At 43.3% G+C, this 26,472-nt stretch overlaps 1 protein-coding gene across 1 annotated transcript in view; it reads right to left on the bottom strand.

Annotated features, from left to right (window-relative positions):
• Positions 1-4,135: 4,135 nt before the first annotated feature.
• LOC121284497 (serine-rich and transmembrane domain-containing protein 1) overlaps positions 4,136-26,472 on the bottom strand; it is a 44,256-nt gene continuing 21,919 nt past the window's right edge. The window contains exon 2 of the mRNA XM_041200031.1: positions 4,136-4,612. Coding sequence (XP_041055965.1) covers positions 4,136-4,465 — 330 coding nt within the window. The 5' untranslated portion in view covers positions 4,466-4,612. The remainder of the gene's footprint in view (positions 4,613-26,472) is intronic.

The following is a 26,472-nucleotide window of genomic DNA, read 5'->3' as shown; positions in this document are numbered from 1 at the left end:
TGCAAAGTTAGGGGACAATTAGCAGAATGGATAGCAAATTGGCTATAAAGCAGAAAACAGAGAATAGGAGTTAAAGATAGTTACTCAGATTGCTGGAAGATGGGAAGTGGTATACTACAGAGCATTTAATGTTAGGACCACTGCTTTTTATCATATACATGAATGATTTGGACTCAGTAATTGGAAGTACAATTTCAGAATTTGTGAAAGACAACAAATTGGGAAGCAATAGTTAATACTGAGGAAGTTGTGACAAAATATAAGGCAGAGTTAATAATGCAAGATTCTGGGATTCAGGCCCACAGATAACTAAAAAGGCAGTTGACTAGTCATAAGTAACTTTAAGATCATTTAAGTTTATTAAGAAACAACAGTTTAGATATAATACATTAACTAATTAGACAGAAAAAGTCCACAACCCGTGACAATTGAGAACAGTTTAGTGATTCCAGAGGACAAACAGACAGTTGCCACAAAATGTGTTGATCTCGGGAGCTTGTGATAACAGCATTCTGCTTTCTAGCTGAAGTGGTAAGGAGCTCTTCCCTCGATCTTTCTTCTCCTCCTCAACCGTTTTCCATCTGAAGAAGGCAGCTGCCCAATGAGCACTGCCACCTCACCAGCACTTCAGCAGCACCTCATCAGGACCCCACCAGGACATGGCCCTTGTGCCTGAGCACTTGTTAATGTACCTTTTTTCTAAGGGCTGGTAGCTTACAAAGTGTCGATCACCTATCCAAACCCTTCTGACCAATGTATACAGGACATGTACCCAAAACTGTCAGGATGGTTACCACCAGCCTCCCCACCCTCCCATTCATCACCCTGCTCGAGGTCAGCTTTTAAGTTTACATCATGCTGAGGGTCATATCCTGCACCTTTTTAAACACTTGCATAGATGAGAATGGCACAGGATGCCATTCCTAAGCTGGTAGGGATGTCAGCATGGCAGCCTGAACTTGTTGTTTCTGAAGACTATTCAGAGGTCAAAGCGTTTAGAAATTATTTTTCCAGAGAGAGAATCAATGCTGTTTAAAAACAAAAAACTGGGGATGCTGGAAATCTAAAACAAAAACGGAATTATTCTGGAAAAACTTAGCAGGTCTGGCAGCATCGGCGGAGAAGAAAAGAGTTGACGTTTCGAGTCCTCATGACCCTTCAACAGAACTGAGTGAATCTTAGGAAAGGGGTGAAATATAAGCTGGTTTAAGGTGGGGGGTGGTGGTGGGGGGGGGTGGGGGGGGGTGGAGAGAGAGAGAGAGAGAGAGAGAGAAGTGGCGGGGGGGTGTGGTGTGGTTGTAGGGACAAGCAAGCAGTGATAGGAGCAGATAATCAAAAGATGTCACAGACAAAAGAACAAAAGAACACAGAGGCATTGATAGTGGTGATATTATCTAAACAAATGTGCTAATTAAGAATGGATGGTAGGGCACTCAAGGTACAGCTCTAGTGGGGGTGGGGTGGAAAGGCTAGCAGGGCATAAAAGATTTAAAAATAATGGAAATAGGTGGGAAAAGAAAAATCTATATAAATTATTGGACAAAACAAAAGGAAGAGGGAAGAAACAGAAAGAGGGTGGGGATGGAGGAAGGAGTTCAAGAACTAAAGTTGTTGAATTCAATATTGAGTCCGGAAGGCTGTAAAGTGCCTAGTTGGAAGATGAGGTGCTGTTCCTTCAGTTTGCATTGGGCTTCACTGGAACAATGCAGCAAGCCAAGGACAGACATGTGGGCAAGAGAGCAGGGTGGAGTTTTAAAATGGCAAGCGACAGGGAGGTTTGGGTCATTCTTGCGGACAGACCGCAGGTGTTCTGCAAAGCGGTCGCCCAGTTTACGTTTGGTCTATCCAATGTAGAGGAGACCGCATTGGGAGCAATGAATGCAGTAGACTAAGTTGGGGGAAATGCAAGTGAAATGCTGCTTCACTTGAAAGGAATGTTTGGGCCCTTGGACGGTGAGGAGAGAGGAAGTGAAGGGGCAGGTGTTGCATCTTTTGCGTGGGCAAGGGGAGGTGCCATAGGTGGGGATTGAAGAGTAGGGGGTGATGGAGGAGTGGACCAGGGTGTCCCGGAGGGAACTATCCCTATGGAATGCAGCCAGGAAGGGTGAAGGGAAGATGTGTTTGGTGGTGGCATCATGCTGGAGTTGGCAGAAATGGCAGAGGATGATCCTTTGAATGCGGAGGCTGATGGGGTGATTAGTGAGGACAAGGGCAACCCTATCATGTTTCTGGGAGGGAGGAGAAGGCGTGAGGGCGGATGCGCGGGAGATGGGCCGGACACGGTTGAGGGCCCTGTCAACGACCCTGGGTGGAAAACCTTGGTTAAGGAAGGAGGACATGTCAGAGGAACTGTTTTTGAAGGTAGCAATGCTGCTTAGCTAATCTCATAAAGGTTCTATACTAGACAGAAAATACCTGTTTATTCAAGACCCCAAATACTCACAATAAACTTGTACAATGGACATGTAAATGGCTAAATAATTTCAATATAGATAAATATGAGGTGGTGCATTTTGGTTGAAAGAAGAAGGAGGCCACATATTCCCTGGAAAATAAGAGTCTAAATGCTGACCAGCAGCAAATCCTAAGATACACCAATACAAGGGCACAATTTTAGGCCCATAGACATTAAATGGTAACAAGACTTGCTGAGAAAATTGTAAGATTGAAACTGAAGGAATAAATGGAAAGGGATAGATTTAATAAAAAGGTTCTGGAAACTACCTCTGGGCACATTGGGACCTAGCAGTATTAATAAGACAATCCATGAAGTCTTGCCACAATTTTACAACCTACTCGCCATAAATGATTATTGCTTTCATATGAATGGTTATCTGGATAACTTACATTTAATTCTGATAAGTAACATTTTTGTCCCAGTATATCATTTACAGACCAAATCATTGTAACCTTCTGAATAATGCAGGAATTCACCAAGGCTTCTTAGACAGCACCTTCCAAACCCACGACCACTACCATCTAGAAGGACAAGGGCAGCAGATAGATGGGAACCCCACCACCTGGAAGTTCCCCTCCAAGTCACTCGCCATCTTGACTTGGAAATATATCGCCATTCCTTCATTGTCGCTGGGTCAAAATCCTGGAACTCCCTTCCTAACAGCACTGTGGGTGTACCTACACCACATGGCCTACAGCGGTTCAAGAAGCCAGTTCACCACCACCTTCTCAAGGGCAACTAGAGATGGACAATAAATGCTGGCCCAGCCAGTGAAGCCCACATTCCGTGAATGAATAAAGAGAAAAGTTACACAAATTGTCATTTTTGCAATCTGTAAAAGTACAGCAAGTTACTACAATATAAAGCAGATTAGATTTTTATCAATAGTCATTGTTCATTAAAAAGTATCCAAAAAAATGTACAGCTGCAAATTCTTAGAAATGTTTCAATATAATTCCCATAAAAAGCAGATTGGCATGTTTTTTTTATAGAATCATAGAATGATACAGCACAGAATGAGGCCAATTAGCTCATTATGCCTGAGCTGGCTCTTTGAAAGAACAATCCAATTATCCCGTTCCCCTGCCTTCTCCACAAAGCTCTGCAATTTTTTCCCTTTCATGTATTTATCCAATCCCCTTTTGAAAGTTATTATTGAATCAGCTTCCACCATCCTTTTAGGCAGTGCATTCCAGATTACAACTCACCATTGTATTATACACAATGCAGTGGCTTAACTCACAAAGGAAAATGATACTATATGTGTTGAGTTTTTTGTGTATGACATGATGTGCAAGAACCTCCTAGCTTGTTTCACTCCCAGAAAGGGTGCTAATCCACCTTTAAGCAAATAAAATGTTGTGGTAAGTAGGTTATTGACTTAATCAGGAAATTACTCTACTATTTAACATTAGCACCAAGATGTAAGTATTTTGAAGTATTCCTTTGCATTTGACTACATTATTTTATGAATATTATTAGTTTGTTTTCAATGTGATAATGTTTTAAGATTAAAATATATTTTAAAAATTGGAATCCTTAAGATAACTGAATGATTACAATTCATATATTTGTACTTTCCAAGTCTATTGATTCAGCATAAAAACAGAACAGTTTTTGGTAATTATTTTTTTATTTTGAACTTTAAGATTAATATCTCTGTTTATTTATTCTTACTTAACTTGAGAGAGCTGAGAAACCAGATGTCCTCAATGAAAGGCTACACACTTCCTGATTGGTGATAGAACTCCCTGTGTTGCTTGTACATTCAGGACATGAGGAACTGGAAACAATGAAATTCTTAAGCCTCTGCAATGCAATTAACAGCAGTAATAACAAAAAAGCCAGCAAAGTGAAGAAAATTGACAAATACACAAAGACATTAGATAAGTGGCTGGTAGATGACAAATCCATGGCAGTGTTGATGGACGTTAGGTCGGGTTCATCAGTTGTCTGATTTCCAGAGTTCCTACTGAATAAATCAATAGCTGTTTCAGCAGTAGACATTTCCAATATTTATGACTAAAGGCACCCAGCAGTGTTCAGAATTCCTACAGATTATATAGAGGTGACTATGAATGTTCCACTCAGCAATTAATGCTTTGACATTTGTACACAGAGCCACAGAGGAAGCCAAATCCAGAATAAAATGACCTTTGTGTCCAGGAGCAGCAGTGAGAAAAGAAAAAATAAAACAAACCGTATTAAACCAATAAAACAGCATAAAACAGTTTTGAAGCAAAATAAACAATTAAACATTCAGCTAGTGTGGCTACTAAAACATAACCAAAAACTAGCTAAGAGACTAGTGTAAGACAATGGATTCACCTTGCTTACTTGCCTTGGTTCTGAGTGATTGGGGTCTTTAAAAATGTGTGTTGCTCTTGTTTTAGTCTCAGGAAGAAACAGCTTACTGTGATGATGGAGCATTGCAGATGCAGGAGCTCCTCTCACTACTAGAAAGAATGTAACTGCAGTAGCTTCAAATTGACACTAGAAGTGGTAGCCTTATGTCAAAGTGTGATTGCCAGCCTTTCTGGTCCTTAGGGAACACACTGGCATATTGTAAATGACTTCATTGTGATTACCTGAGTGGTCTACAGTGCCTATGAGCTTCAATATTGTCAAGGACTTTTCTGTGTTAATTGATGTGAGCTACATATTATTGTCATAAATCCCCCCCAAAAAAATTTTTATGAAACAATACAAAATCAAAATGTGAAAGATCTGTAGCGTAACAAATCTAATTGATAATTTATTTAAACAGAAACACACTCCAAATTAAAAAGCAAACCAACTTATGACAACAAAATGAGTTTTAATAAAATGCCTGGGTTGCAAGAGAAAGTAGAACAATCAACAGGCCTATTTATTTCTGCTTCTTAATATTTTAGAACATAAGAAATAGGAACAGGAGTGGATCATTTGACCCTTTGAGTCTGCTCCATTAATTGCCTAGCAATTGAGCATTTAATTGGTTTCAGGTAATGGGCATTACTTGGGGATTCAGTTAGCCAAGTGGTTATGGTACTGGGTTTGTAACCCTAAGATCAAGAGTTCAAATCTCACAATGGCAAACTATGAAACAATGTAACTTCATCTGAAACAGATGGAAACAGGTTTACTCAAAAGAGTATCAAGAGTTCAAATCTCACAATGGCAAACTATGAAACAATGTAACTTCATCTGAAACAGATGGAAACAGGTTTACTCAAAAGAGTATCAAGAGATCAAGAGTTCAAATCTCACAATGGCAAACTATGAAACAATGTCACTTCATCTGAAACAGATGGAAACGGGTTTGTAATTTAAAAGATTTAAAAGATTATCAAGAGTTCAAATCTCACAATGGCAAACTATGAAACAATGTAATTTCATCTGAATAAGAACAGATAGAAACGTGTTTGTACTCGAAAGAGTTACAAGCACATCCAGGTCCTCCTCAATACCATCAAGCGTTCAAATCTCACAATGGCAAACTATGAAACAATGTAACTTCATCTGAAACAGATGGAAATGGGTTTGTACTTGAAAGAGTTACAAAAGAAAGAGATGCTAAACCACAAAGATCACATCAAGAGTTCAGATCTCACAATGGCAAACTATGACTGATCTATGGGCATCCAGTGCGGAAGGGGGTCGGGAAGGAGGAGGACCTCCTTGTGAACCTGCTCCTGGGCCTGGCCAAGTTGGCCATTAACAGGTCCAGGCAGCGGGCGATCAACGGGGGAGTCCCGCCCGATTGTTTGTCCCTCTTCCGCGGCTACGTTCGCTGCCGGATGTCCCTGGAGAGGAAGCACACGGTGTCTGCTGGCACTCTCAAGGCCTTCCGTGCTCAGTGGGCACCGCGGGGACTGGGGTGTTTTGTTGACCCCTTTAATCACATTTTGATTTAAAGTTTGTAAGTTTCCTTTAAAATTTGTTCTTGATTTTACAGCTGACCTGAATTAGGGGCTGTGCCTGATTTATCCCAATTTTGTTGATTTGGTTTTCATTTAAAAGATTATCAAGAGTTCAAATCTCACAATGGCAAACTATGAAACAAATGTAATTTCATCTGAATAGGAACAGATGGAAACATGTTTGTACTTGAAGGAGTTACAAACAAAAACAGAAAATGCTGGAAAAACTCAGCAGGTCTGACAGCATCTGTAGAGAGAGAATCAAGAGTTCAAATCTCACCATGGCAAATTATGAAACAATGTAATTTCATCTGAATAGGAACAGATGAAAACATGTTTATACTCAAAAGAGTTACACAGGAACAGACTGAAACTGCTTTTTAGGTTCAGAGGTGCATGGCTGTAATGTGTATTTCTGTAAATAAAAAAATTATAAAGTGAGTAAAGATTAGGCTACAATTCCAACCTTTACTGCCTGACTTTCTGAATTAGAACATGTTCCACCATTCAATAAGATCACGGCTGATCAATTACTTCTACTCTACCTTCCTGCACTATCCCCAAATCTCTTAATATCCTCAGTATCCGAAATCTTTTGACTTCTGTCTGGAATATATTCAACAACTGAGCATTAACCAGACCTCTCTGCGGTAGATAATTCCAAAAATTCACGAACATTTACTGAAGAAATTTCTCCTCATCTCAGTCCTAAAATGGTTAACCCCTCAATTCTGAGACTATGGCCCCCTAGCTGTAGACTTCCTAGCCAGGGGAAATATCCTCATAGCATCAAGTCCCATAAGAATTTAATAAAAGCAAAAAGAATTTTATATGTTCAATGAGATCACCTCTCATTCTTCTACATTATTAAGAGTATAGGCCTAGTCAACTCAATCTCTCCTCATAGTTCAATCCTTTCATTCCAGTAAGCAATCTAGCGAACCTTTGGGCTGCATATTATGGAGGGTGGACAGCTTTCCCCCTGGAAGCAAAGTTGGTTGGAAGCCGCATTGGTCCATGTCAGCCCTGTGGGCGGGCTAAATGGCTTGACAATGGGACTTCTGCCACTCACTGTGAAGGAAGTCCCACCTTTGGGAGCTGCCAACTGATCACAATAGCTGGCAGCTCCAGCAGTCCTGGCAATGCCAAGATCCCATTAGTGGGAGCTACCAGGACTGTAACCATTTCCAAGAAGACCCACCGAATCCCAGAGTGAGCTAAATCTGGCATATTGGACAGGGAGGGTTTGGCCAGCTTAGGGAGGGGGGCCGGGTGGGGTGAGGGTAGTGAGTTTTAGAGAACAGGTGGGTAAAGGGGAGGTACTACCCTTGGGGTGCTGCTCCCAATGTGCAAAGGGCACCCTCTGAACATAGTACCCCACCTTTCTTTCCGCCCTCTTAAAAACTTTTCAATGAAACGGCCAGCCCACTCCCATCCGACTACCTACGCCAAACATATTATGGTGTGGGCAGAGTATTATTGGGATCAATTGGCTTGTTAACAAGTTTAAATGACCATTGATTATTTATTTAAATATGGCAGGCAGGCTGCCAATTTCAGTGCCCACCCACCCTACCATATTATGGAGTGGTGGGCTGGAAGATGGTGGAGTGGGCATCTGCCCTATTTTACGTGCCACTCCCTGCAGCAGCCCACCTCCCCCCCCCCACCCCCACAACCCCACTGTAAACATACCCGGGATGATGAGAATATTTCCCCAGCTAGGAAGTCTACAACTAGGGGGGTCATAGTCTCAGAATAAGGAGTTAGCCAATTTAGCACTGAGATGAGGAGAAATTTCCTCAGTTAAATGTTTGTGAATCTTTGTTGCACTCCCATAAGGCAAGTATAATCTTAAGTAAGAAGACCAAAACTGCATACAGGACCAAGGTGTGGTCTCTCCAAGACCCAATCACTCAACTTGCCTATGTTCCTTTGAAACCTGTTTATGCACTCCTCACAGCTTACTTTCCGCCTAACTTTGTGTTGTCAACAAACTTGGATACATTACACTTAGTCCCCTCATCTAAATCATTGATATAAATTGTGAATAGTTGAGGCTCAGAAACACTAATCCTTGGGATAGCCTGCCGGTTCAAAACTACAAAACTGAAAATGAGCTATTTATTCCTACTCTCTTGTTTTCTATCCATTAACCAATCTTCAATTCAAGCTAATATACAACCTCCAATCCCATGAGCCTAACTTGTATAATAACCTCTTGTGTGGCACCTTATCAAATATTTTTTGAAAATCCAAATAGACCATATACACTGGCTTTCCCTTATCCACCCCTGCTAGTTAAACAAACAAAAACTTGAACAGATTTGTCAAACATGATTTCCCTTTTGATAAGTTTGTCTTGACTCTGCCTAATTACGATAGAATTTTCTAGGTGCCGTGTTACCAAATCCTTAATAATAATTTTAGCATTTCCCCCGCTCCTGATGTCAGGCTAACTGGCCTATGGCTCCCCATTTTCTTTCTTTCTTCTTTCTTGAATAATGGGGTTATGTTTTTCTTAAATCCATGGGGACTGTTCTAGAATCTAGAGAATTCTGGAAGATCAAACCCTGTGCATCCAATATCCCTGCAACCACCTCTTTTAAAACCCTAGCATGCCGGCCATCAAGTCCAGGGGATTGTTGGCTTTTAGTTCCATTAATTTCTTCAGTACTACTTCTTTGCTAATACTCATTTCTTTAAGTTTCTTATTCTTGCTAGACCAATGATTCCCCACTATTTCTGGAATGTTTCTGTGTCTTCTGCCAGGGCGGCAGATACAAAGGCCAGAATTTTCTGGCCCTTTCAGGGTCGGGTGTCATGGTGGGCGGGGGCAGCAATAGGCCGAGAAGGCCAAAAATCGGTTTTACACCATCATGAAACTAGTTTGCAATCATGCGCTCCACCCTTCAAAGGCGAGCCATGTTTCCTGCCGCTGCATGTCAGGGGCATCATTTTAACACATTTGCATCTAATTTTAATCCCTGCTCGCTGGAATCAGACCCCCATGAAAGATTTACCACCCACCTCGGCATGACTTCAGAATGGTATGCATCACGGCTGCCTTTAAAAGGCACCTGGCAACCTGAACTTGGAGGGGAACTCAGAGAAGAGTGCACACAACCTTACGCAGTGCTCGCGAGCATCGTTCATAGGACATCAAGGAAGAGGCACCGTGCATTCAACGAGGGCACAAGCAAGCTTTTCTCCTTGCTGGCTTTCAGTGCGGTACCAGGGCAAGGTGGGGGGATGGCAGGGTGCAAGGCAGCACAGACTGAAGGAAATACTAAAGCACATGCCAGATGGGAGGAAGGGGTTTGGGGTGGGGGGGGGGGGTTGCGGAGGAGTGCAGAATGAAGCAACAAGCAACCACGGACTTGGAAAAGATTATTAAAAGTGAGCATTCTTCCGCAGCTGAGACTGTTCAGCTGCAGCTCCACTGACAAGCTTGGAGTTGGGCCTCTGAAGCTTTTCTGGCTGCCCAAGCAATGCAAAAGCTTGAAAGTGTCACAAAATGTTCCAGAACTTTTCATCCCTTAGCCATAGGCTGCACATTAATGTACATTTTAGGGGACAGCAGAGCAATTGGCCGAATGGGCAAGTTGTTCCCTGTCATGATGCTATTACTGTTTATAATATTATTGGAAATTTTTTTTTTAAATAGAGACTTAGTCTGTGGATGTGTCTGTGCGTTTTATAATTAGCTTAAAGCCAGCTAGTCTGGGTGCTTTGATGTATAATAGTTTTGAGATAGAAACAGAAGTAAAGGTCCATTTGCATTTTGTTGAATAGAGCATTCAAGAATGGGAGTGAAATCTTGCACCTAGCTAGGAGGCAACAATCGATATTTATATTACTAATAAAATTGGTACTATGAAAGGGGTTTCATTGTTAGAAGAGGTGGAGTTCAAAGGGCCTGATGATACAATGAAAATTTACATTCAATGAGAAGTGTTGGGCATAACAGAAAGCAGTTTTATGTGTACAGGGCAGAGGCACATAACATCAAAGCAGCTGTAAGCAAACAACTGTCTGCAAAGGAACCAAAGTTAAAGGAACCTGATTTTGAATTTGTAAGGTGAAAATGCTTAGCCTGGTGTCTGCTTAAAGTCTATGGGTTGTTGTTGCCTTAGTAGAGATCAATTTGGGATTTTTTAGAAAGTTATGATAGCAGTAATTTATAGCCAAGTGTATATGTTTAACTTATGTAAATTAATAAATGTCTCACGTAGTTTGATATAAAAACGTCTCGAGAATCAGTGGTCTTATTCTTGAATTTAGCACTGCAACTCACAACATACCACTTGAAAATATAGGTTATGACAGTTGTTTAAAGTTTCCCTCTGGGATTTTAAATAACAGCTTTTATCAACTGCTGTGTCATAACATTCCCCTTGCAAAGGATGGCCATGACGCAGTCACTGGTGGAGATGCAATGTTTTTATTAAGGTTTGGACCAGTATCGATTATGGTTTAAGTTAACAGAGCATGCAGTCTAGTGGCCGAAGCTGCCACCAATCAGTCAAGTGCAGTGGGGCGGAGGTGCATGGGGTTTTGGACAGTCAATGAGAGCACTACACACTGTCCATTCAAGTGGTGGCCAGCACTCTCCTGCATGCATGAAGGGGCCTTCAGACTTAACCAAGAGAGGTTCTTAGGACACCTATGCTAACACATGCATCTCTCTCTTTGATCCTGCAGGAGGAGAACATCAGGACCATGGAGCCTGGTGATTTAACAGTTTGCTTCATGGCTTACAGAGGCCAGAGAAAAAGAAGGGCTCAGAGGAGGTGCTTGGCTCGGCAAAGGGAGGAGCAATTCCTTCAAGATGAAGGCAATGCAGGGCCTGCTGCACAAGCAGCTGAAGATCTACATCACTTGGAGGTTCCTAGCTAGACCCAGGGTCTATAGACAACGCCTGTCATTCCTGCAGATGACTGAGAACCAGTATCACTGAAGACTGCAGCAGAGCAACAGCTTAACAAAGCTCATGCTGTGGCCCGGACTTCAGTGGAGCAAATGATAAGCATCTTGAAAATGAGGTTCAAGTGTGTCGACAGGTTCGGTACAGCACTGCAATACAGTCCCCAGAGGGTGTCACACATCATCGTCACTTGCTGCGTGCTCCACAACCTGCCACTGCAATGGAGGGAGGACTTTACTGAGGAGAAGATGGAGGAGCTGCATGCATCCTCTGATGAGGAGGATGTTGAAGGAGATGACGATAATGTGACTCTTGAAGGTGAAGATGAAGCCATCACTGGCCAGACAAGGCAGGCGTGCTTGAGAGGCCTGATAGCCGCAATATTCATGGAGGATGATGACGAGATGCAGTGAGGTCAGTCCTGACATCCTCACCTTGCATCTGTGAATGTTTGACTCCTGTGTGGCTGATGGTAGCGCACATACCCTCAATGCTTAGGCTCATGTCATGGAGACACAATGGAGGCTCTAATAGTTGCTAGATTCCATGAGGATGATGACAACAAGCAGTGAGAACATTGCCTCTGTGAATGTCTGACTCTTGCCTGGCTGAGGGCAGCTCGGTTGCGCTCTGTGATCAGGGTCATATCATGGAGATGCAGCCGTAAAACTTTAAACGAATCTGATACTTTGTCAGCCTTAAGCACCTGACCCCATCAGAAGCACAGCGTCACTGGTCACAGATGCTGAAGAGATGGGGGTCCAGCCCCGCCCCAAAGGTGCTGAGAGCACTAGGAGAGAATGACTGAACTCTGTGACGCCTGCCCATGACATTCTGGCAGCAATACCATAGAAACATAGAAAATAGGAGCGGGAGTAGGCCATTCGGCTCTACGAGCCTGCTCCGCCATTCATTATAATCATGACTGATCATCTAACTCAATAGCCTGCTCCCGCTTTCTCCCCGTATCCTTTGATCCCTTTCGCCCCAAGAGCTATATCTAACTCCTTCTTGAAAACATACAATGTTTTAGTCTCAACTACTTTAGCAAATTCCACAGGCTCACCACTCTCTGGGTGAAGAAATTTCTCCTCATCTCAGTCCTAAACGGTCTACTCCGTATCCTCAGACTGTGACCCCTGGTTCTGGAGTCCACCACCATCGGGAACATCCTTCCTGCATCTACCCTGTCTAGTCCTGTTAGAATTTTATAGGTTTCTATGAGATCCCTCCTCTTTCTTTTGAAACCCAGCGAATATAATCCTAACCGACTCAAACTCTCCTCATATGTCAGTCCTGCCATCCCAGGAATCAGTCTTCGCTGCACTCCCTCTATAGCAAGAACATCCTTCCTCAGATAAGGAGACCAAAGCTACACACAATATTCCAGGTGTGGTCTCAACAACGCCCTGTATAATTGCAGCAAGACATCCCTGCTACTGTACTCGAATCCTCTGGCTATGAAGGCCAACAAACCATTTGTCTTCTTTGGCCGCCTGTTGCACCTGCATGCTTACCTTCAGCGACTGGTGTACAAGGACACCCAGGTCTCATTGCGCATTCCCCTCTCTCAATTTATAGCCATTCAAATAATAATCTGCCTTCCTGTTTTTCCTACCAAAGTGGATAACCTCACATTAATCCACATTATACTGCATCTGCCATGCATTTGCCCACTCACTCAGCTTGTCCAAATCACACTGAAGCATCTCTGCATCCTCCTCACAGCTCACCCTCCCACCCAACTTTGTGTCATCTGCAAATTTGGAGTTATTACATTTAGTTCCTACATCTAAATCATTATATATTGTGAATAGCTGGGGCCCAGCACCCATCCCTGCGGTACCCCACTAGTCATGTCTGCCATTCGGAAAAAGACCCATTTATCCCTATTCTTTGTTTCCTGTCTGCCAACCAATTTTCTATTCATCTCATTAAACTATCCCCAATCCCATGCACTTTAATTTTACACACTAATCTCTTATGTGGGACTTTGTCAAAAGCCTTCTGAAAATCCAAATAAACCACATCCACTGGCTCCCCCTCATCAACTTTACTAGTTACATTCTTGAAAAATTCCAGTAGATTTGTCAAGTATGATTTCCCTTTCGTAAATCCATGCTGACTCTGTCCGATTCTGCCACCGTTTTCCAAGTGCTCAGCCATTAAATCTTTAATAACGGACTCTAGAATTTTCCCCACTACCGATGTCAGGCTGACTGGTCTATAATTCCCTGCTTTCTCTCTACCTCTCTTTTTAAATAGTGGGGTTACATTAGCCACCCTCCAATCAGTAGGAACTGTTCCAGAGTCTATAGAATCTCGGAAGATGACCACCAATGCATCCACTATTTCTAGGGCCACTTCCTTAAGTACTCTGGGATGTAGATTATCAGGCCCTGGGGATTTATCGGCCTTCAATGCCATCAATTTCTCCAGCACCATTTCCTTACTAATACTGATTTCTTTCAGTTCCTCCCTCTGACTAAACCGTGTGTTCCCCAAAATTTCTGGTATGTTATTAGTGTCCTCCTTTGTGAAGACAGAACCAAAGTATGTATTTAGTTGGTCAGCCAAGTCTTTGTTCCCCATTATAAATTCCCTTGTTTCTGACTGTAAGGGAACTACATTTGTCTTCACCAATCTTCTTCTGCTCACATACCTATAGAAACGTTTACAGTCAGTTTTTATGTTCCCTGCAAGCTTACTCCCGTACACTATTTTCCCCTTCATAATCAATCCCTTGGTCCTCCTTTGCTGAATTCTAAACTGCTTCCAATTCTCAGGTCTGTTGTTTTTTCTGGACAATTTGTATGCCTCTTCCTTGGATCTAATGCTGTCTCTAATTTCCCTTGTAAGGCATGGTTTGGCCACTTTTCCTATTTTACTTTTGCGCCAGACAGGAATAAACAATTGTTGCAGCTCACCCATGCGCTCTTTGAACGTTTGCCATTGCCTATCCACCGTCATCCCTTTAAGTAACGTTTCCCAATCCATCACAGCCAACTCGTGCCTCATACCATTGTAGTTTCCTTTATTAAGGTTCAGGACCCTAGTCTCAGAGTCAGCTACGTCACTCTCCATCTTGATGAAGAATTCTATCATATTATGGCCGCTCATCCCCAAGGGGCCTCGCAAAAATAGATTGCCAATTATTCCTTTCTCATTACACAATATCCAGTTGAGGATGGCCTGTTCTCTAGTTGGTTCCTCAACGTATTGGTCCAGAAAATCATCCCCTATACACTCCAGGAATTCCTCCTCTACAGTATTGTTACTAATTTGATTTGCCCAATCTATATGTAGATTAAAGTCACCCATAATTACAGCTGTTCCTTTATTGCATGCGTCTCTAATTTCCTGTTTAATGCCATTCCCAACATCACCACGACAGTTTGAAGGTCTTTATACAACCCCCACTAATGTTTTTTGCCCCTTAGTGTTTCTCAGCTCTGCCCATACGGATTCCACATCGTCAGAGCTAATATCTTTCCTCACTATTGCATTAATTTCTTCTTTAACCAGCAATGCAACTCCACCGCGTTTTCCTTTTTGTCTGTCCTCCCTATATACTGAATACCCTTGGATGTTCAGTTCCCATCCCTGGTCACCCTGCAGCCAAGTCCCCGTAATCCCGACTATATCATACCTGTTTACATTATTTGCGCAGTTAATTCATCCACTTTATTGCGAATGCTCTTTGTGTTAAGGCACAAAGCCTTAAGGCTTGTCTTTTTAACATTATTTGTCCCATTCCCACTATTTTTCACTGAGGCCCTGTTTGATTCTTGCCCTTGATTTCTCTGCCTATCACTTTTCTTATTCCCCTTTATGTCTTTTGTTCTTGTCCTTGATTCCTCCTCCCCTGAATCCTTGCATAGGTTCCCATCCCCCTGCTATTTTAATTTAAACCCTCCCCAACAACTCTAGCAAATATTCCCCCGAGGACATTAGTCCTGGTCCTGCCCGTGTGTAACCCGTCCAGTTTGTACTGGTCCCACCTCCCTCAGAACCGGTCCCAATGTCCCAGGAATCTGAAACCCTCCACCTCACACCATCTCTTCAGCCATGCATTCATCCGGTACATCCTGCAATTTCTACTATGACTAGCACTGGTAGTAATCCTGAGGTCGCTACCTTTGAGGTCCTACTTTTCAACTTATTTCCTAACTCCCTATATTCTGCTTTTAGGACCTCATTCCTTTTTTCACCTATGTCTTTTGTACCAATATGTACCACGACCACTGGCTGTTCACCCTCCCCCTTCAGAATGTCCTGTAGCCGCTCTGAGACGTCCTTGACCCTAGCACCAGAGAGGCAACATACCATCCCGGAGTCTCATTGGAGGCCACAGAAAGGCCCATCTATTCCCCTTACAATTGAATGCCCTATAATGATTGTACTCCCACACTTTTTACTCCACCCCTGTGCAGCAGAACCAACCTTGGTGCAACGAATTTGGCTGTTGCTGCTTTCCCCTGAGAGGTCAATCCCCCCAGTATCAAAAGCGCTATATCTGTTTTGCAGGGGAATAGCCACAGGAGATTCCTGCCCTGCCTGCCTAGTTCTCCTGCTCTGCTTGGTGGTCACCCATTCCCTTCCTGCCTGTGGACTCTTAGCCTGTGGTGTGACCACCTCTCTATATGTGCTATCCACGATGCTCTCCACCTCACAGATGCTCCACAGTGTCCCCAGTCACCACTCCAGCTTCGAAACCTGGGCTTCCAGGAGTTGTAGCTGGAGACACTTCCCGCACACATGCTGGCCCCGGGCACTGGAAACATTCCCGGCTTCCCACATAGATCAGGAGGAGCACACCATGGCATTGAGCTCTCCTCTCCATGACTTACCCCTTTAAATTAAATTAAACCTTTTGGAAGATACTTAATGTTAAATAATATCAATTACTCTAGGGCCCTTCTTCCCTGCTCCTCATTGTTACAGAATGTACCCCTTGCAAATGATGAACAAAATAAGAACTTAAGAACTATAAGTGATAAAAGTAATAAATTCTTACCCGACCATACTCATGGTACTCAAAGGATCACCTCGCTCCCTCCTCATCGAACTCCCTTAGTCACCTCTGCTCTCCCAGCTCCTTTTCAACTCCCGACTCCCCTTGCGCTTTTCTTCAACTCCCGGCTCCTCTTGCGCTTCTCTTCAACTCCCGGCTCCTCTCATACTCCTTTTCAGCTCCCGGCTCCTCTCGCGCTTCTCTTCAACTCCCGACTCCTCTCGCAGTCATCTTCAAGCACCATTGAGGTACAGGCATCACTAATTTCTCTAGTGAGTGTGAAATCAGATAGTCACTTTGGTCTGAATGTTGCACACTTCACAGGGAAGAGGCCCTGGTCTGAGATGCCAGCCTTTATCTTGTACGGGCACCAAGATTTCACATCTGAGAGCCAGGAACACTGCTCATCATAACAAGGAGCCATAGGCAAGAAAACATGCCTGGGAGTTTACTTACACTCCTGAACATTAAGTACAAGTGATTAGCACCCATGCCCGGGCTGTGCAACTACATCTTCTTAACCTTCCTAACCCTGCCATTATGTCTTCGTGCTCCCCCACATCCACAGGGGAGTGGAGGCAGCCTGCTGACTGCTATTTACTGTCTATGATGACCTTGACAGGCATCTTCTGGAGGGCTGAGACCTGGAGGGCCCCAGCCTGCTCTCGGGGTCCTGCTGTGTAGCACCCTCCTGGGCATATGGAGCTGGAGCTGCTGGGGACACAGGAAGAGGGGATTTGGATGGACAAGGCACACCTGGGTAGATGGCCCTGGGGTGTGCACCAGCTGATCCTCCACCCTGTGGGTGCCTGAGGGCCCCTGGCTGACTCCTTGATGTGAGATCGAACTGTCACGCACCCCTCACACCATGACACTGTTGGAGACCAACTATGGTGTCAGTGGTGGAGTTCGGCCTACGCAGCAGTGCAGGACTGATGTCCTGGACCAAGGTCTCCATGGCGGCCACCATCCTACCAGTGTTGACCTTGGTGCATTGGCATGCTGGCACTATCATCTCAGATTGAAGGCGGACAGACTCCTCCATCATGCCTTGCAATCTGAGGAGTGCAGTGGACATCCCTTCCATGTGTTTCCGAGCTTGTCTTTGCAGCTCCAGCAACTGTGACATGACTGAGTCCAGATGCTCCTCATCTGACTTGGACACAGCAGATTTCTGGCCTCCAGCAGTCCTCCAAGTGCCAGAAAGCTGGGAGGTCCCTGCTACTGCCGCCTGCTATGGATCAGACAGTTAGATATGCTCATCAGATTGTGATCCTAAGGCTATTCTAGAACTAGGTCCCACCAAAGTGTATGCCTCTGCATTAGTAGAGGTTGTGGGTGAGCATTGTGATGGATCTTCAATTAGGGTGTCTTCAGATTCTTCTTCCGAGGTGTCTTTAGGCTTGAGTTGAGGACCTGGCTCGTGAACACCCTCGGCTACTTCCCAACTGTACCTGTGAAAGCAAGAAGAAATAATTAGTGCATGGCAGGGGACTGCAGAACAGGGGAACTGACTCACAGTATGGTTGGCTGAAGAATGTTGCACTGCTGGATCCTCACTTGATTGAGCATCGCCGACCTCATGGTCAGCACAGCAACAGTCTAGATTGTTGCCGGCCAGCAGGGTGACTCTATTTTCAAAGTCTGTTAGGACCTTGATGTTGGGCATTCCTCCATCAATTTCCAACTTTTGCCTTTTGTTGTGTGCTAGCTTGTCCTACATGGAGATAGAGGGAGAGAAGGTAAGCAGGACACCTGCCTGGCATGTGTAGGTGGTAAGTGTGCCATGGATGGGCTAAGGACATGACCTGCAAGGCAGATGAAAGTGTGTGTGAGAGAGTGACAGTGACAGAGACCTTTGAACTGGCAGTAAGTGGGATCCCTGTGGATGTGTGGTGGGTTTGTGAGTGTGTGAGTTGAGAGTGATAAGAAGTGTGACTTGCCCAGGTGGAACGGAGGAGATCATTCATCCTCTTTCAGCAATGGGTGGCTGTCCTCTTTTGCAGGGCTTTGGCACTGACCACTGCTGCCACTGCCTCCCATGCTGGATTGGTCACTTTGCTTGCTGGTCTTCACGCGAGTAGAGGACTTCATAGCGAGCCTCCACTGCATCCAGTAATCGCTAGATTTGGGGGCAGTATGGTTCCTCCCTTCGGCAGCCATGACTTTGCAGCATTTTCCAATCCCTTAGAGAGAGCTATTTTTTCCAGGTACACCCTTTAAATAGGGCGCCTGAGGATCTGAAGTGATGGTGGGACGGGTGAATCAGACGCTGCCCCCCCAGCCATCTGGCGTGTTTCCCAGTAATACAGTATTAATGAGGTGGGACGCGTGGGAATAGGATGATATGCGCGTAAACCTGCCATAGTGGCCACCAGGTAAAACGTCCTTTTTACTGACTGCTACTGCACTTATTGCAAATCTGAGACTATTCACCCAAATAGTTTATTTTATATTTCTACCAGTTCCTTATTCTCCATTATAATGTTTCCTGTCTCTATCGCTAACAGACCCACATTTACTTTTGCTAATCACTTTTTTGTGCATACCTGATAGAACCTTTTCCAATCTGTTGTTACATCTCTAGCTAGTTTACTCTGTTTCTGATGTACTCTCATACTCTCTTTATCAATGGGCCAAATCTTCCGAGTCGTGGCAATCACCCTTCTTTTAACACTAAGATGGAGTTCTGCATTTCTGTTCTGGACTTCTGAACCGGGCCTCTTCAGAAACACAAAGCATACTTATTCACAGAGTCCTCCTTCATAGGACAGGATCATCGGGGGACGCCATGTCATGCTCCCTTTTTACAGCTCTAGCTTCATTCACTAACACACTGATAAGCTCTGGGACATTTAAATAGCTTCTCACTGTGTCAGTCAATGAGTGTGAGTGAGGCATAGATAAGTGGGTAGGGTGGCAGGGTGGTAGATGATAGGGTGGTCAGGGGGTAGGTGGCAGGGGGTAGGTGGCGGGAGTTCTTGGCAGGGAATTAGGTGGTGGGTGGAAGGGTTGTAGGTGGCAGGGTGGTAAGTGGCAGGGTGGGTAGAATGGCAGGGTGGTAGGTAGCAGGGTGGATAGGTGCCAGCTGGGTAGGGTGGCAGGGTGGTGAGGTCAGGTCAGGTCAGGTCACTGGGAGTTGGAGGGCCAAGGTGGGAGTTGAAGGGTAGGGGGGGAGTCAGAGGGTCGAGGATGAGTCAGTGGGTCAGGCGATTGGAGGGTTGGGTTTGAGTTGGAGCAGCGGGGATGGTTGGATGATCTGAGGGACTCAGAGGATTGGGGAAGTCGGAGGGTCAGGGGATAGTCAAAGGGTCAGGGAGCAGTCACAGAGTCAGGGGGGTCAGAGGGTCGGGGAGAATCGGAGGGTGTGAAGGGGTCAGAGGGTCAGGGGGAGTCGGAGGGTCAGGGGCAAGCTGGAGGGTTGGGAGGTCGGAGGCTCAGAGGATCGGGGATATGTCAGAGAGTCAGAGGTTCAGAGCATCAGAAGGTTCATTGGTGGGTTGGAGGGGGTCAGAGCTTCAGGGGGTCAGAGTGGGAGTCATGGGGAAGGGGTCAATTGTATAGTTACTCAAGAGTTAGACACGGTTTTTCTTGTCTAATATTTGTCAGGTAACTATCAGGTAATTGAGTCAGAACCCTCCGAAGTCACTAACTCTAACTCAGAGTCAGAGACCTTTTTGGAAGGTTCCAGATGTAGAGGAATTGCCCATCGGAAATTGAAATTCCAAGGCAATTCCCACAGAGTCCTTGAGTTGGGACTTTTGAGGTATACTGTAGCACATATTCTGGGGTACATCCAAACTCTGAGCATCCGGAGACTGGAAGATCTGGGCCAATTTCTTGGTTATCCTTTGCTGAAATTAGAATCCTCCTAATCCCCAGGATTGCTACTCTTTCTTGGCAACATTATTAGCCTCTTGCTTTAATCTAATATCATCTATAATGTCTCTTGTTAGCCACAGTTGGGCCACTTTTCCCATAGGATTTTTATTCCTTAAGGGAATGTATATTTATTGCAAAATATGAATTAATTCTTTAAATGTTTGCCATTTTTTATCTACCGTCAGAGACAGGAGAAATTATCTGAATGACGAATTGGCAGAGACATTGAATATATATTTTGTGTCCCACTTCACAGTAGAAGACGCAAGGTACATAGCAGAATATAGGGTAGCCTAGGAATTATGCATGAGGCAATTAAGGAAATTAATATCAACAAAGAAGTAACTTAAGGGACTAAAAAATACTACAAATCTCCAGGACCTGATGAAATACTACAAATCTCCAGGAGTCTAAAAGAAATAGCTGCAGAGGTAGTAGATGCTCTGTCAATGATTTTCCAAAATTCTCTTGATTCTGGAATGGTCCCAGCAGATTGGAAGTTAGCAAATATGACACTGCTATTAAAAAAAGGAAGGAGAGAGAAAAACAGGGAACTACTTGCCAGTCATCCTGACATTAGTCATCAGGCAAGTACTAGAATCTATTATTAAGGAAGTTCTAACAATGCACTTAGCAAATAAGACAAAGTTAATCAAGCTGTGGGTCACCATTGACCGAAAACGTAACTGAACCAGAATACGTTTTCTCCTAGCTTTGTATCGACAACAAACTTAGATACATTACTCTCTGTCTCTTTGTCTAAGTCATGAATATAGATTGTAAATAGTTGAGGCCCAAGCATTGATCCTGTGACACTCCACTAGTTACAGCCTGCCAACTTGAGAATGTCCCATTTAGGCCTACTCTTTGCTTTCTGTCCATTAACCAATCCTCTATCCATGCTAGTATATTACCCCCAAATCCATGAGCTCTTATCTTGGGGGCAGCATGTTTTGTCCCTTCAGCAGCCATGACTTTGCAGCATTTTCCAATCCCGTAGAGAGAGCTATTTTTTCCAGGTGCACCCTTTAAATAGGGCGCCTGAGGACCTGAAGTGATGGTGGGACGGGTGAATCAGACGCTGCCCCCCCAGCCATCTGGCGTGTTTCCCAGGAATACAGTATTAATGAGGTGGGACACATGAGAATAGGATGATATTCCTTGACCCTAGCACCAGGGAGGCAACATACTATCCCGGTGTGCCTCACTCACACTCATTGGCTGACACAGTGAGAAGCTATTTAAATGTTCCAGAGCTTATCAGTGTGTTAGTGAATGATCACCTCGCTCCAGCTACTATGACTAGCACTGGTAATAATCCTGAGATCGCTACCTTTGAGGTCCTACTTTTTAACTTATTTCCTAACTCCCTATATTCTGCTTTTAGGACCTCATTCCTTTTCTCACCTATGTCTTTTGTACCAATATGTACCATGACCACTGGTACATATTTTATGAGAGGGAAATTGTGTTTGACAAATTCATTGTAGTTTTTTGAGGACATAAGGTGGATGTAGTGTACCTGGATCTCCATAAGGCATTCAATAAGGTACCACAAAAAAAGGTTAACAGGCAAGATAAGAGCTCATGGATTTGGGGGTAATCTACTAGCATGGATAGAGGATTGGTTAATGGACAGAAAGCAAAGAGTAGGCCTAAATGGGACATTCGCAAGTTGGCAGGCTGTAACTAGTGGAGTGTCACAGTATCAATGCTTGGGCCTCAGCTATTTACAATCTATATTCATGACTTAGACAAAGAGACAGAGAGTAATGTATCTAAGTTTGTTGTCGATACAAAGCTAGGAGAAAACATATTCTGGTTCAGTTACGTTTTTGGTCAATGGTGACCCACAGCTTGATTATGCTCTTAACTCACATCACCACTACTGTAACACTTAGTTAATCTTTCATTACCTCCAGACATGATATCTCTAATGCCTTCTTAAGGTTCACTTTATATAGCACTACATACAATTACGTAGAATGTATGCCATAGAAAGATTCCATTAGGCCCAACTAGGCTGTGATGTTGTTTATACTCCACCTGAGTCTCCTCCCACTCCATCTGCCTCATCTCAGCTTTTCACTGTATTTTCTATTCCTTTTCTCTCGTGTTCTCATTTTGTTTTCTTTTGAAATAGTTGAGTTTAATCCAGACAACTGTGAGGTAATGCATTTGGAAGGTCTAATACAGGTAGGAATTATACAGTAAATGGCAGAACCCTTAAGTGCATTGACGGGCAGAGGGATCTGGGTGTACAGGTCAACAGGTCACTGAAAGTGGCAACGCAGGTGGATAAGGTAGTCAGGAAGGCATATGGCATGCTTGCCTTCATTGGCAGGGGTATTGAGTATAAAAGCTGGGAAGTCATGCTGCAGCTGTATAGAACCTTAGTTAGGCCACACTTGGAATATTGCGTGCAATTCTGGTCGCCACATTACCAGAAGGATATGGAGGCATTGGAGACGGTGCAGAGGAGGTTTACCAGGACACTGCCTGGTCTGGAGGTTATTAGCTATGAGGAGAGGTTGGAGAAACTCGGATTGTTCTCACTAGAGCGACGGAGATTGAGGGGCGACTTGATAGAAGTTTACAAAATTATGAGTAGCATGAACAGAGTAGATAGAAGCTTTTTCCCAGGGTGGAAGAGTCAATTACCAGGGGACATAGTTTTAAGGTGAGAGGAGAAAACTATAGAGGAGATGTGCGGGGCAAGTTTTTTACGCAGAGTGTAGTGAGTGTATGGAATTCACTGCCAGAGGAGGTGACGGAAGCAGGCACGATAGTGATGTTTAAGAGGCAGCTTGACAAATACCTGAATAGGATGGGAATAGAAGGATACGGACCCTGGAAGTGCAAAATGTTTTAGTTGAGGGGCAATATGATCAGAGCAGCCTTGGAGGCTGAAGGGCCTGTTCCTGTGCTGTACTTTTCTTTGTTCTTTGTTCTTGTTCTTGAAAGCATGAGATCTATTTGCCTCAAGTTTGGCATCATCAGCAAATTTTATTATTGAGTTACTTGTTCCTAAGTCCAAATCATTAATGTAAATTATAAATAATAGTGGTCTAGCATCGATTTTCATGGAACACTGCTTTCTACTTCCCTCCAGTCTGAATAGTTACCCTTTACCCCTTCTCTCCATGTTCTATTTTTTAGCCAATTTGCTATCTATTCAGCACTTTTTGTCCCATGCCTCCACATGCCCTAACCTTTGTCATGAGTCTATCATGTGGCACCTTACTAAAAAGCTTTTGAAAATCCAAGTGTATGGCATCTACTGCATTACACCAACTTGTTTAAAGCTTTGACATTTGCGTATGGTACTACATGAAGTACTACTCATCCATCACCTCTGTCCTCGCCAACCTTCATGAGATCCAAGCTCCTCTAATGCAATGGATTCAAAATGATTATCTTCGTTTACAAGTCCCTCCATTGCTTCATCCCACCTTACCCATGCAATCTCTTCCAGTCTTGGACACAACCTGGTTTCCTGTGTAATCTGACTTTTCTTTGAAACAACCGTTTCCATGCTCCACCACTGACAGTAGAACTTCATCCATCTTTGATCTACTCTCTCAAACTTACTTTATGAACCTCTTCTGCCTTGTTCTTTAAAAGCCCCTCAAAAACTATCTTTTCAATTATATGCCACCTCCTTTAATCATCTCTCTAGCTACTACTCAACCTCTCCTCTTCAAAGTAACATACTAAATGTGCAACATAACTTCAAGTTGTAATTGTTGATTATGTATTTCTCTCTTGTGGTGGTATGCAAAATGAGAGCATCAGCACTTGAGCATGGCAGAAGTCTCACTAAACTATAATTGATGTATTTTAAATTGCTGCTTAAATGTATAGCATCCAAGACACTTTGAAATCCCTCAAAGGGCTGCTAACACTAAGTTACTGCTCAAATCACTCAGAAAATAAAGGCATTTTGATTAATTGGGTTTAAATATATCTAGTGTAGTGATAAGAAAGTTACATATACTAAAATCTTTCGTTGGCATCAGTTACAAATTGACCAGTGTGTTGCAATAGGTGAGACTGTCCTCACATGTGCAATTAAATGCAAAAATCTGGAAATTGCTGTCAATGAATCCCTGCTTCTCCACAGGGTGTGCTATTGCCAGTGAAAACCAATTGGAACTAACTGAATTGACATGAACTTCTACTTCTTACTCCATTACTCTCACTGTAAAAATCTTTGAATAAGTTATGCCTTGTTGAATGAGGTGTAACTGGGTTTTTAATAGTGTACTAAGTCATAATTACTGTTTAAAGACCTTGCTGGTCCTGAAAAGCTGATTTTATCTTTGTGGAATTTCAAATGCCATTCCAAAATAAACAAAAATCTGCAGATTTTTAAAATAATAAAAAAGATTTCTTTCAAATTTGCTCATGATACTTCAGTTTCTACCTTAATCTCATCCATATGCACCAATCTTTTTTTCACTTTCTGTAAAATTGTAAAAAGTGAAAATTAAAACCCTCTTGTTACTTCCTGGTTTGCTGTCTGTGAGAATTCTTCAATGTGATAGGTTGTTTAGCCTACTTGATGACATCACTGATGCTAGACACCACAGATCCCTTATAGCTGGCGCCAGACTGAAATTAAAATCTGGAACGGAGAAATCCATGACACAAAGCTCACTAAATCTTTCTGGGCAGCTTTTTCAAGGACAGTGGTGAGCGCAACACTTTGCCACTGCCCTCAAAATATGGGCCATTATACTTATAAACACAATCTTTCCTGGACAGCAAGAACCAGGCTTTTGCTGTGGGTTATTTTTATATATTAAAAAAATACATAGATGAACAACAGCATTTTGTCCCTGTCCTTCATTCTATAAATTAACTATGCAATAAACAAAAGCAATTAACAACAGAGAGAGAGAGAGAGAGAGAGAAGAAAACTGTCCCATAATAGATTACTTTTTCAACAATAAAACTTGATGAGCCAATAACAATTAAAGCAAATCTGAGCTAAATATTATGATGTTTAAAAGAGTTGCCACAGTTGTCCCAACTGAAGAATTTGGATGTTTTCTTTGATCAATTTTTCAATGAGTGTTGTGAATTTTTGTAAATTGTAAATTTGAGGCCGTTTACTGACATTTTAGGAAACAAGTTTCCTCTATGAATTTGCTTTCACACTGATCATTAAGCGAGAAGCTATACCATGCAACAGGTGTCCAAGAGATTTCAATGGAATGAAAACAGTGCAGTGAGAAAATAAAGGGAGAAGCTGAGAAACAACCTCTTGGAAATTCAACTACAAGAAGCCTTGCAGCTTACTGAGAATCCACTGTTTATAAGACCCTCACTTCAACTAAAAGCATCAATGTATCTAAGAAACTACAGGCCTACCATGAAAGAAAGACTGAGACAATTATACATTATGAATGTATTGTTTTTTCCTTCATCTGTATCTAATCTTTGAGTGATAGCATTTGTGAGTCGAATGAGTAAGACATCACATTTTAAACTTCCAGGGCAAGTGTAGGATAGTAAATAACCTTTTTTATTTTAAAACTCACAGAATGGCTTGCTGTGATTTTTAAAAAATTCATTCATGGGATGTGGGCATCATCGCTGGCTAACCCAGCATGTATTGCCCATCCCTAAGTGCTTTTGGTAGTGAGCTGGTTCCTGAACCGCTGCAGTCCATGTGGTGTAGGTACACCCACAGTGCTGTTAGGAGGGGAGTTCTAGAATTTTGACCCAGTGACAGTGAAGGAACAGTGATATATTTCCAAATCAGGATGGTGAGTGGCTTGGAGGGGAACTTCCAGGTGGCTATGTTCCCATGTGTCTGCTTTCCCTGTCCTTCTAGATGGTAGTGGTCTTGGGTTTGGAAGATGCTGTCTAAGGAGGTTTGGTGAGTTCCTGCAGTGCATCTTGCAGATGGTGCACACTGCTGCCACAGTGCATTGGTGATGGAGGAAACAAATGTTTATGGATGGGGTGCCAATCAAGTGGCTTTCCCTTGGATGGTTTCAAGCTTCTTGAATGTTGTAGGAGATGCACTCATTCAGACAAGTGAGAGTGTTCCATCACACTCCTGAATTATGCCTTGTAGATGGTGGGACAGGCCATGGGGTCAGGAGGGGAGTTACCTGCCGCAGGATTCCTAGCCTCTGACCTGCTCTTGTAGCCATAGTATTTATATGGTTAGTCCAGTTCAGTTTCTGGTCAATGGTAACCACCAGGATGTTGATAGCAGGGAATTCAGTGATGGTAATGTCAAGGGGAGATAGTTAGATTATCTCTTATTGAAGAT

This window comes from Carcharodon carcharias, chromosome 11 (genome assembly GCF_017639515.1).
Source record: "Carcharodon carcharias isolate sCarCar2 chromosome 11, sCarCar2.pri, whole genome shotgun sequence".
Taxonomy (NCBI): Eukaryota; Metazoa; Chordata; class Chondrichthyes; order Lamniformes; family Lamnidae; genus Carcharodon; species Carcharodon carcharias.
The sequence above is the reverse complement of the archived record's forward strand: the minus strand, read 5'-3'. Positions and strand labels throughout refer to the sequence as shown.